Source organism: Heptranchias perlo, chromosome 40, assembly GCF_035084215.1.
Source record: "Heptranchias perlo isolate sHepPer1 chromosome 40, sHepPer1.hap1, whole genome shotgun sequence".
In the NCBI taxonomy this organism is placed as follows: domain Eukaryota; kingdom Metazoa; phylum Chordata; class Chondrichthyes; order Hexanchiformes; family Hexanchidae; genus Heptranchias; species Heptranchias perlo.
Genome location: NC_090364.1, coordinates 12,174,438 through 12,187,285, shown reverse-complemented (window position 1 = coordinate 12,187,285; position 12,848 = coordinate 12,174,438). Strand labels below are relative to the sequence as shown.

General features: G+C 44.7%; 1 protein-coding gene across 5 annotated transcripts in view; it reads left to right on the top strand.

Moving 5' to 3' along the window:
- LOC137305692 (suppressor of cytokine signaling 1-like) overlaps positions 1-12,848 on the top strand; it is a 68,128-nt gene that overhangs the window by 31,640 nt on the left and 23,640 nt on the right. For 3 of the 5 annotated variants that reach the window (XM_067974601.1, XM_067974604.1, XM_067974603.1), the window contains exon 2: positions 6,543-12,549. The exons of 1 other annotated variant lie outside the window; for it this stretch is intronic. In XM_067974601.1, the coding sequence (XP_067830702.1) occupies positions 6,603-7,196 (594 nt within the window). In that variant the 5' untranslated portion in view covers positions 6,543-6,602 and the 3' untranslated portion in view covers positions 7,197-12,549. Of the gene's footprint in view, positions 1-2,324; positions 2,772-6,542; positions 12,550-12,848 lie in introns of those variants that run through there. One more of the 5 variants, XM_067974602.1, reaches the window with a different exon arrangement.

Genomic DNA, 12,848 nt, shown 5'->3' with positions numbered 1-12,848 from the left:
ACAAGCACGCCAGCAATGAGGTGAATGAGCAGTTAATGTGGAAAGATTGGATAGGCTGGGGTTGTTCTCTTTGGAACAGAGGAGGCTGAGGGGAGATTTAATTGAGGTGTGTATAAAATTATGAGGGGCCTAGATAGAATGGATAGGGAGGATCTATTTCCCTTAGCAGAGAGGTCAGTGACCAGGGGGCATGGATTTAAAGGTTTTGGTAGAAGGATTAGAGAGGAGTTGAGGAGAATTTTTTTCACCCAGAGGGTGGTGGGGGTCTGGAACTCACTGCCTGAAAGGGTGGTAGAGGCAGAAACCCTCAACTCATTTAAAAAGTACCTGGATGTGCACCTGAAGTGCCGTAACCTACAGGGCTACGGACCAAGTGCTGGAAAGTGGGATTAGGCCGGGTGGCTCATTTTCGGCCGGCACGGACACGATGGGCCGAATGGCCTCCTTCTGTGCCGTAAATTTTCTATGATTCTATGTGCTTTTGGTGGTGTTGGTTGAGGGAGACCTCCCTGCTCTTCTTGCAATAGTGCATGGGAGTCTTTAATATCCAGCCAAACAGGAAGCCTGGGTTTCGGTTTAACGTCTCGCCAGAATGGTAAGTGGGCGAGTACAGATAATATCAGCAGAGGATCTTTCTCAAAGAACATGCACGATGGGCCGAATGGCCGCCTTCTGTGCTGTAAGATTCTGTGATAGGACCGGGGAAAATGACTGAGCCTGGTGACACGGGGAACCAATACAGGGATTAGCTTGGAGTTCTTTAACACGATTGTTCCTTATCCCCTCTGAATGCTAAACTCTGTAAAACCTGCCAGCAGCATCCTCGAATGTCATCAGCACTTGCTGCCTGAACTAAATATTTCATAGGAAGATAAAAGACAGGAAGAGGTTGGCCGGGTCTTAGAGTTAACACTCATTTATATAACTTTTCCTTTTCCTTCTCAAAGAAATATTCGGCCCAGTAAACCAGGGTCCTCTAATACTGTGACTCCCAGGCTAACACACAACTACTTCTTAATGCATTCCTAATACCTGAGACTCTACCGCCTGCCTGAAGATTGCTCCCAATATTTCTCACTCTTTGTGGCAAGAAGTTCCTCCCAATATCTATAATATATTTTTTAAAAATCAGGCTTGCACACCCCTCCTGTCCGCAGTTTGTCACACTTTTGTGTCAACTTTTTTCCATGATAAATCCCTATGTCCGCGTTTGTAATACAAACTGTCAAGACAGGAACACGAGCAGGCCATTCATCCCCTCGAGCCCGTTCCGCCATTCAGTTAGATCATGGCTGATCTGTACCTCAACTCCATTTACCCGCCTTTGCTCCATATCCCTTGATGCCCTTATCCAACAAAAATCTATCAATCTCAGTCTTGAAAATTTCAATTGACCCAACATCCACAACCTTTCAGGGCAGCGAGTTCCAGATATCCACTACCCTTTGAGTGAAAACGGTCGCACTGTAATTACATCCTCCCACCACAGCCAGCACTGTTGTCCCTCAGTTTTCTGTATCCCATGTCCTCAGCTTTTTTTTTGCTGCAGAGAAACTCCAATCAACTCTGCTTTTCTGCTTTTAACTATAAAAGCGAAAGGGCTGATTTTAACTTTTGACGGTGGTGAGAACTGGCAAGAGCAGATTATACAGCCAGCCAGGTTTTCCTTTTCATTGACTTTATTGCCTTCACCTAAAACCAGCCCATAAGTATTATTTAAAAATAAGGACAGAATTTATTACTTTAAAATGGGTACTGAGTTATGTCTGCCTGCCCTGGTCCAATTATCCCCTGTCCTCTAACCTCACTTCAATTAAAAGACTACACTTGGTCTTAACTTTCTGTGTGCCCCACCGAATGAGATCAACTAGTCAATTTTAAATTTACTTTTTGTCTGTTGAATTTTATACTCGCTGGTCCGACTAATCTATCCTACTTTGAGGTAATAGCCTAAACTTTATATAATGATGGAAAGAACTTGCATTTGTATAGCTCCTTTCATGATATCAGGTTGTCCCAAAGCGCTTTACGGCCAATGAAGTGTAGTCACTGTTGTAATGTAGGAAACACGGCAGCCAATTTGCACACAGCAAGCTCCCACAATGAGATAAATGGCCAGACAATCTGTTTTAGGTGGTAGTTGAGGGATAAATGTCAGCCAGGACACTAAGATAATGCCGTGGGATCTTTTACATCCACTGAGAGGGCAGACAGGGCCTTGGTTTATCATATCATCCAAAAGACAGCATCTCCCAACAGTGTAGCACTCCCTCTGGGAGTGTCAGCCTAGATTACGTGCTCAAGTCCCTGAAGTGAGACTTGAACCTACGACCTTTTGACTCAGAGGCGAGAGTGCTGCCCACTGATCCACAGCTGACACCTTTAAGGAGCAAAATGAGACGCAGCTTAAAATGGTGGAGGACGTGAAGCTCCCGCAACAAGAACAACGTGAAACTGCAAAGGCTGGAAGCTCGACTCAGGATTGTACTTTGGAAGCTTTGGTGACTTTTCCAAAAGAGGCCTGAGGAACAAATGTGCTCTCCTCAGATTTGCATAACTGTGGGTTTGACAGAACGTGGTATCTGTGAAGTCTCCTTGTCAGGGTGGGGCTATACTTGCAGGATGGAGTGGGATGTCTTGTTAGCGCAGCAACAAAATATGATAAGATTAAAGACACATTTTAATCCCCTCGAGGACAGAGATATCTGCTTTGTACAGTTAATACTTGCAGAGTTATTTAATAATGACGAGCGTTAAGCTGCTCAGGACTGGTGAGTCTTTAAATCTCCTCTCTGTGTAGCTGTTTGTGTTTTTATTTAGTTTGCTGGCTGACAAGTAGATCTGTTACAGCATTCTTTTTTATTTCCCAATATTCTCCCCTCTTCTCATGCTTGGGGTCTCGTTCCACTCTGGGACCTCACATAATTAGCCATTCTCCCTGTGTGAGCCCAAGCAGTGAATGTCTGTTTAACCATGGGGGACTTCATAGCTGAGCCCAAGCCCACCTATCCCTGTGTCTCTACCTGGCCACGCACCTGCCCATCTGCACCTCCATCCGCCTGCTTGCCCATATCTTTCTCTCTCTGCCTGTGTCCTTGTCTCTGTCTGCCCGTCCATGTGTCTGTCTCTCTGTTTGTCTGCCTATGTCATTATCTGCCTGTCCTTGTCGCTGTCTGGCCTTCCATGTCTCTGTCTATGAGTCTGTCTGCCTGTGTCTGTGTCTGTTTGCTGACCCACGTCTCCCTCTGTCTCTCCTCGTCTTTCTCTGCCTTCCTTTATATGAGAAGGCAACTCAGTCAATCTCAACCCTCGAGTAAAGTGCAGTATTCTGCACCGTGTGTTAAAACATCCCAGATTTTCTGCGGGTATATATTTCGAATGTTACACAAGTGTGAAAGGAAATGCAAATAGTGACAGCCTACAGGGTACAGCAACCCAGTCACATGAGAAATGTGTAAGAAACACCCACCGAATTCACTGAATGTGTCAATTAATTAGGATATGGAAACCATCAATGAAGTGTGAGGACCTGTGCGGGACATCACATGCTTTTTGTTATGTTCACACCATCCGTAGCACGCTCTTTGTGCTGCCCATTTATGTTGTGGAACTTCTGCCACACGTTGCTCTGCAACACTGCGGGGGCGCAGTGGGTTGCCAACCCTCCAGGATTGTCCTGGAGTCTCCAGGAATTGAAGATTAATCTCCAGGACGCTGCTGGGTGAAAAATCATAGGAGCATTGGGGAAAAAAAAATGCATTTTATTCATTTTCTTTGAATACTTTAATTTATTAGTTATCAGAATATTGGAGATGAGAAAAAAGGCTCTTATGACGAACAGTCAAGAATCATTCAGTCAGGTCATAACAAGTCTGTTCACTTTCCAATTGGCGTAGGAAGGCAGGAAATCATGTGATGAAACCTTCAGGAATACGTCTAAGCAGAGTTGGCAATCTTAACTACGGAGAGGACAAGCATATGCAGTTGTTCAAAGATTGTGTTGGCATCTGGGTTTGTGGTTGGGCACAAGAGCGGGTGAATGCACAGCCCAACAGTGCCCATACCCAGGGACCCCAGTGAAAATAAGGGGTCCCCCGGGAAAACAAATTTGTGCTTCAATGGATCAGGAGGAGCCCTGAATATTCTTGGTGACAGGACCCCAAGAATTCTTAATCCTGCTGTAGGATTCTTCAACTTCTCCAATGTGCAGTGGGGGAAAGGGATTGATGCCATTGGTGTCCTAGCTCTGGAAACAGGGCACGGAACCAAGTCAGATGGTTGTGTTCCCTTCCTTTGAAGGCACGCATGCTGCCTTGTCTATGTAATGGAGGTGCAAGGTCCTGTAGGAAGCAATGGCATAGTATTACAGGAGACCAGACTACGGCTTGGAGGGGATGGGGGTGGGGGTGCTGAGTGTTACCAGTGTAAAGTTACAACTCTCTCATAACATCAATAAAATCAACACCAACTTGCATTTATATAGCGCCTAAAACATCCCAAGGCGCTTCACAGGAGCCTTATTAAACAAAATTTGACACCAAGCCACATAAGATATTAGGACAGGTGACAAAAAGAGATAGGATTTAAGGAGCGTCTTAAAGAAAGAGAGAGAGGTGGAGAGGCGAAGAGGTTTTGGGAGGGAATTCCAGAATTTAGGGCCTAGACAGCTGAAGGCACGGCCGCCATCGGTGGGGCGAAGGATGTAGGGGATTGACAAGAGACTAGAAATGGAGGAGCGCAGAGTTATTGGAGGGTTGTAGGGCTGGAGGAAGTTACAGTGATAGAGAGGGGAAAGACCATGAAGGGATTTGAACACAAGGATGAGAATTTTAAATTCGAGGTATTGCTGCACCTGGAGCCAATGTAGGTCAGTGATCAGAGGGTTGATGGGTGACCAGGATTTGGTGCGAGTCAGGATAAGGGCAACAGAGCTTTAAATGAGCTGATGTTTACGGAGGGCGGAAGATGGGAGACGGCCAGGAGAGCATTGGAATAGTTAGGTCTGGAACTAACAAAAACATAGATGAGGGATTCAGCAGCAGATGGGCTGAGGCAAGGGTGAAGATGGGCAATATTATGGAGGTGGAAGTAGGCGATCTTGGTGACGGAGAGGATATGGGGTCAAATAGAACGCCGAGGTTGCAAACAGTCTGGTTCAACCTCAGACGGTGATCAGGGAGGGGGTATCAAAGGTTTTAGATCTCTTGGTAACTGGGCCAGTGGATGGCAGATACAGTTCAATGTTGATAAGCGTAAAGAAAATTCAAAATGGACCAGAAAAACAATAGGTGTTAAATGGAGCAGTGATACGGTGTGCTGATTGGGAAAGGGGTTATCGTGGGTAACAACCATGAACCTACCAGCACAGTGTTTAGCTGCAGTCAAAATAAGTAAGCAATTGGTTTCCAGAGGAATTGATGGGCAACCGAAAGAGATTGTATCCTTACTGTATAAGGTGTTGATCAGGCCGACCTGTGCAGCTCTGGCCACATATATAAGTAAGATCTTTTAACAAAGATGTTTTTAATCGGCAGAATTTTCAGTTGTGATGATGGAAGCTGGGCCTGTTTTCTGTAGAAGTGAGGAGATGTTGAGATGACCTTGTCAAGAGAATTAACAAAGATGAGCTGGGCAATGTTTCACTGTGGTGAAGGGTTGAAATACCAGTGGATACAAGTTTAAAAATGAGGAAGTTCAGAGTGAGAAGAACATTTTTTTACAGAGTTAATAGAGTTGTGAAATGTGGAATAAATGGCCAGAGAAGGTCATTGGAGTGAACACTATTAATGAGCTAAAGGAGCAGTTAAAAGTGGAGAAAGTGGGTCAGTGGGTTTGAGATCTAACAAAAAGGGAGGGGTTGTTGGGTCTAATTCCAGTTCCTAAAAACTTAGGAAAAAAGGGAAGAGACGGGTTCATGAAAAAGTATTTGGCAAACTTTTGGGGAGGATGAGAAGTGAGGAGGGCCGGACATCAGTTTCATCATGTTGGCGGTGTGCAAGGGACATGTGGTGGTTTATGTCATAACATGGTTCTAAATAAAGGCTCAACAAAAAGAAAGAACTAGCATTTATATAGCGCCTTTCACAACCTCAGGATGTCCCAATGGATTTTACAGTCAATTAAGTATTTTTGAAGTGTAGTCACTGTTGTAATGTAGGAAATGCAGCAGCCAGTCTCCGCACAGTAAGGTCCCACAAACAGCAATGTGATAATGAGATAATCTGTTTTTAGTGATGTTGGTTGAGGGTTAAATATTGGCCAGGACATGGGGAGAACTCCCCTGCTCTTCTTCGAATAGCACCATGGGATCTACTACGTCCACCTGAGAGGGCAGATGGAGCCTTGGTTTAACTTCTCCGGTCGATGGCGCCTCCGACAGTGCAGCCCTCCCTTAAGTACTGCACTGGAGTGTTAGCCTGGAGTTTAAAACACTTCATTGTCAAGATGGTGTCTGTTGAAGTAGCAGTTAAGCTGTAACACAACTTCCAATGTTCTCCATTTTGGAAAGTTTTATCTTGCATGTTCTGTTTCTCTCTCCAAAGGACGTTTTTCCGCGAGGAGGTTAAAGATGGAGCCTCATTGGAACTGGCGGACTCTCTGAGATGGTCGGTGGGAGCGCACCACTGGATGCACTGGCGAATGTGCGACAACCCGACCCACCTCGATCCCAGCGCTGCCCGCCCGAGCCACCGATCCACCTTCGCACCTTTCGGAACGAGGAGTGGGAGATGGTCAACCGGACCCTGCGCACCCTGAACGAAAGCGGGTTTTACTGGGGGCCGCTCTCCGTGGAGAGGGCGCACGCCATGCTGACAACGGAGCCCGTGGGCACCTTTCTGGTCCGGGACAGCACTCAGGCGGACCAGTTGTTCAGCCTGAGCATCCGGGCTGAGAAGGAACCGGTCAGCATGCGGATTATGTTCAAGAAAGAACACTTTTGGTTCAATAACGCCCACTTTGACTGCGTCGTGAAACTCCTGGAGTATTGCATGGACAGCACAGCAAAGAAACCCTTCCTGTTCGAAGGCGGAGTCTCTGTCGTCTTTTCTAAACCCCTGCGGATGAACCCCGTTCCAAAACTGCAGGAGTTATGCAGAAAGAATATAATCTGCCATTTCGGGACAGATGGCATAAGGAACCTTCCCTTGGTGCCAACTCTCCGAAAGTACGTTGAGGAATTTCCATTCAAAATATAGCTCCCCAAGCACAAGGGATCGTTGTGTCTTTTTTTGTTTTGTGGAGTACCCGGTCTGGGATTGACCGCTGGAAGCATCCACTCAGCGTGGAGCATGGGGGTCCTGGGATGTCGTCGACACCCCCACTCTCTTCCCTCAGCCCTCTGCTCTGGCATCGTAACCTGGCTGTGGGTCAGGTCGTTGAAGGCATCGTTGAGCAGTGTTGTTTATGATCAATGTGCAGTCAGGAAGGGACCCTTGTCGCAATGGGACGCCTGGTGTACAGAGCCAAGAAGCTCCGCAGTATCGGCAACTCACTTGGGTGAGCGAGGAAGCTGGAGTAGAAGAATGTTTTTCATGAAGAATTTAAAAGATGAACAGAAATCATCTTCATTCTTTCAAGGAATGCAGCGTTCTGTGGTTTCACTTGAAACCAGCACTGAATTATGTTTACTTACACAAAAAGCATTACTGTATTAGAAAGAAATATTTTTATTTTTTATATACAACATTAAAAAAAATTAAAAATTGATCTGATTCGGCTGGGAAGCGGCCAGTGATGTTCAGAGCATTGGTTCAGAAGAAATTAGTAAAGGAAATATTGGTTTGAACCACTTGGGCACTCTTTGCTGCTCAGTGATCCTCGCAGGATGTCGGGTGTGAATTAAATCAGCTTCCCCTGTACTGCCCCTGTGGTCGAATAGCCCATGCACCCTCGTCGCCCAGTCTCTTGCACGAACTCTGGTCTTGTGGCGCACCTGGCACCTGTGGACAGGCATCCCAGTATGAGTCTGTGTCTTTGAACGAGGAGGAGGGTGAACTGGAACAAAACTAAAGGAATTGTTCAATTGGTGATGACTTATACAATTGAATCCATCCGGGAATGTTTATTCAGAAAGGATCAGGGTTAAAATAAATGTAATTGTAAACAATGGAATGATCAGGAGCAATCTCAATGATTGGGTCAATTAGAGAGGCCTGTTTGGTGAGTAGCAGCTAGGCTGTTCTCAACATCTGCCGGGGGCAAAAAAGATCGACAGCTGGAATATCTGGGAGCGAAATTGGTCTTCGCCAGTAACGTGAAACGGGCCTCATCGCGAATTGGAGCCTGTTTTACACCGAGCCAGACGGCAAAAAAATATCAGCCACGGTGTAAAACAGGCTCCGATTCACTCCTGGGCCCGTTCGGCTACAGGCAAAAACCAATTTCACCCCTTCTATTTCATTAACTGGCATTAAATCTTCCCACGTCATTTCTGCTAGTGAGTCTCCCTCTTCACTGGTAATGTGGAGTCGGCAATGGTTTAACCATCCCTCATCCTGCTCCTAATTTGTCTCCTGCGACAAATTAGAAGATTAATAAATAGCGTGGGCTTGGACGCAATGGGTCAACACAATAATATTGTCATTTAGAATGTTTTTCTTAAAGAAGTTAGTTGCGACAAAAGTTGGCATTGCAGCAAGTGAAGCCTCACCTGGAACATGCACTGGCTTAATAGAAGAAGATAAGAAAGTATTGCAATAAAACAGGTGCTTGTTCCATCAAGCCAATTTCTTCTAATCTACAACTTTACCCAACCTATTTCATCTCTTGATGAAAGGTTCTGGATTGGGTTTCCTTGCTCTGCCTCCAAAATACATTTAGTAAGATTCCAGGCCTATCTACCCTTACATCTTTTGACAAGTTGTCTTCCTTGGCAAGGGAACCTCCTCGATCCCAGTAGCTCAGGAACCAGCTTGTACTTTGGTAGAGCATTTAAAAAGCCTTCATTCCAGTTTAATCTCAGGATCACAGATTTATTTGCAAACTGTGAAGTCAGTTTCAGAGCAAGATGGGACAGCTGAACGTTTCTTGTGACTACAATATCTGTTCGTCCCCCGCATCGTCAACAAGCAAACACGCGCGCCACACCCATCCGCCATCATTGGAAAAATCAAATTCGGCTTGGCACGTCTTTAAAAAGTAGCCCCTGCTTTTTGAAAATTCTTTTCAATTCCACCTTTGGTTTAAATCTCCTTAATTAGGCTAAAATTAATAGCCAGAGCTCCATTAGATCATTTTTGATAAACGATGATTCAGATTTTACATGGTGGTCGATGTGACATTTACAGAAGAATGCATGGGTCAAGTTGAGGCAGCTGTGAGTGCTCACTGACTCTAAATGGGCATTTGGGAGTATCAGACCAATGAGTCTTTGATGAGAGCTGATGGCTGACATCATGGTTACAAAATTTGCCAGCACTTTCTGGAGCCGAGCCTCATGATCTTGGGGCTATGGAAGTAATGCTTTCCATCGGGGAGGGGGGAAGGCCTTGTGCCAATTCATCCACATCTTTAGATTTCACACGGCCCCCATCAATTCTAGAACCGTGAGAATATCCCCCATGTAGGTGTAATGTGCCTTTCATTTCTCCACCCGCACTTCATCGATATTGAAATAAATGACTAATGTCGTTGCTTTTTAAATTTTTGTGAGCTGTGAATCAAATGTGTGAAAACCGGGGACCTCCACAGTAACGGGTAAACAGTCTGAAGCACTGGCTGCAATTGTGTCTTTAAACTATTGCAGCATCGGCTCTGCTGCCTTCATCTAACCACCTCACAGTGGTTAAGGTAAAAATATATCAATCCAGTCAGCTCATCATTCATCCACTATACAATCCCCTCGATTAGATTCCAGCCTGTAACTCACTTTCACTCCATTATTCTATATATAAACCATCCAAACTCCTCAATTAGATTCCAGCCTGTAACTCACTCCCGGGTATCCGTTATTCTATATATAAACCATCTGAACCCCTCGATTAGATTCCAGTCTGTAACTCACTCCTGGGTATCCGTTATTCTATATATAAACACCCGAACCCCTCGATTAGATTCCAGTCTGTAACTCACTCCTGGGTATCCGTTATTCTATATATAAACACCCGAACCCCTCGATTAGATTCCAGTCTGTAACTCACTCCCAGGTATCCGTTATTCTATATATAAACACCCGAACCCCTCGATTAGATTCCAGTCTGTAACTCACTCCCGGGTATCCGTTATTCTATATATAAACCATCTGAACCCCTCGATTAGATTCCAGTCTGTAACTCACTCCCAGGTATCCGTCATTCTATATATAAACCATCTGAACCCCTCGATTAGATTCCAGTCTGTAACTCACTCCCAGGTATCCGTTATTCTATATGTAAACCATCTGAATCCCTCGATTAGATTCCAGCCTGTAACTCACTCCCGGGTATCCGTTATTCTATATATAAACAATCTGAATCCCACGATTAGATTCCAGCCTGTAACTCATTCTCTATGGTTCCATGTTCTTGCTTAATTAGAAATTTGCCGATGTTTTAAAACCTTTTTGCTGAATATTTTGGATTTTACACCATCAACCTTCCCCCATTCCACTGTCTTGATCCTGACGTTATATCAGATCCCAATTATGACATCAGTAGAGTATCATTACTAAGCTCTGCTATTCTCTACCAATGCTGATGAGCGTCACTTGTAGCCAATCAGCTTTTGGTACTCACATTTTATTTTTAAAATAATTGTTAATAAAAAAAGTAAATAGTTTAAAAAAAAAATTCTTAAAATTACTTCTTGTCTGAGTGTCAGAGTTATTAATACAAATAATAATTCCAACCGCAGTGAAAATCCGACTATCTAATGGCAACTAGTTACCATCTGACACTATGTCATGTGATGCTCCATGGAGCCTGTCACGTGACACTCGTGATCAGTGGAATACTGCAATGTTGTCCTATGAAAGTTGGCGTTTCCATCTTATCCCAGTTCCGATACCAGATGGAGGGAAGGGTCGGAATTTGGGGTCCATTGTCTGCTTTGCTGTGGATGAGAATTCACTGAAAACCTTAATAACTTAATGCTTCATCGTCACAAAAGCACAGGAGCAAATTGAACAAGTGTATATTGAAAATCAAGATATTATGCTGTCCTCTTTATATTCCCAGGACAGGCTGCTGAAAAGCAAGGCCGCCTGCTTCACGACTGGGCAGGTGGCAACCCTAAAGAGAGATTGACTGGCACCCGTGGGTTATGGGGTAGCCTGTGCGAGTTCTGACCAGTGCGCCCTTTGATACTGTAGAGGGATAAAGCACAGGTCCCGAGGAATTGCCATTTTTGTGATTTGGTAAAAAGTTTGTGTGTCTGAAAAGGGCAGTGTCTGGCTTACATGTTGACTCCCCACCCCTCTTTTTTGGTACTTCTGTGAGGATTGACTATCTTCCAACCCTAGCACTGGACACCAAGTCAGAATGGATCAGTACAACACAAAGTTTTCTCTGTCTTGCCCTGACGATAACCAATAATGCTGAACTCAAAAGAGTGCCATCCGCTGTTTCACTGAGACCTTTTCATTATCCACACTCTGTATCCAAGCAGTCTTTCTGAATGAGATTGCTGAATCATTGGCTATCGTACATGACAACTTCGCGCTGTAGCCTCAACCAGCTGCTGAGTACCAGACTCCACGTGGGGCCCAGAATGGGTATCAGTGAGCCAGGGAGAAAACGTATTCACCCTCTCAGTGTCCATTGGGCAGGACTTCATCTGCTTATCCTTGATCTTTTCACCCTAAACCCCCCCCACCTAGAATGATGCATTGCTATTGTCCTCAGTCTGATGGTTTTGCTAAAGAGTTGTGAAACTTGACGGTGGGTAAAGGCCCCAGTTTAACACTGAACACGCAGGCCCAAGGCCTTGGGTTTGATCCCTGTTAAATTAGTTCATCTGAGTCAGAGGAGGAGTTGAGGTGCTACAATTGGCCTTAGCAACCCTCAGCTAGGGGAGGAGGGGCAATCCATCAATTTTTTTCTCTTTCAAATATTTATCCACTTCCCCTTTAAGAGCTGTTACGGATTCTGCTTCCACCACTGTTTCTGGTCGGACATTCCATGTCTTAAAACCCTCTGCGTAAAAAAAAAACACAATCTCCTAATCTCTCCCTTCGTTCTTTTGATGAAGATCTTAAAACTGATGCCGTCGAGTCACAGGCTTCCAAATTTCCTGATCAAAACCTTTGATAATTTAGAGATTGCGAGTGTGTAAGTGTCATGAAAGATAGCAAATCATTTCCCATTTGTCCTTTGAAGCCATTTCAGGAAGTTTCCTAATCAAACTGTAAAATTACTCTAAAAATTCGACAAAAGACACTAAGAATCTCATGTAAACCAAACACTGCTTTCAAAAAGAAACACTTGAGTTTTCAGCATGTATTTGATTCTAAAGTTTACAAAATGAATTTTTCATTTGCACCGAGTGCAATTTAGCTGCTCAGTTGCCCTGTATTGCTCAGCACATGTACAGAATATTTATTGTGGGCAAAATAAAAGTATTTGTATTAACTTAGCTTGTGATGCTGCCTTTTGTTGTTTTATGTGCCCTCCCGCACCATTTGCAGGCTGAGAGGGCGGGCAGCGGGAGGGGATTGCGAAGGTCGGGGTGGGGGGTGCGGCCATTTTAAATAAGATGGATTGGTCTGCACCAATTCAACAGGGCCGTGGAATAAAGGCCGTGGGATGGCAGCGAGCGATCGCTCGCCCTTTCTGGGAAATTTCCTCCGTTGCTATTTAAGCAGCCACTTATTTTAACTTCTAACTTCCTCAAAATAGTGAAGGAAGCTATTTCGTGGGGGCACGCTGAATGTT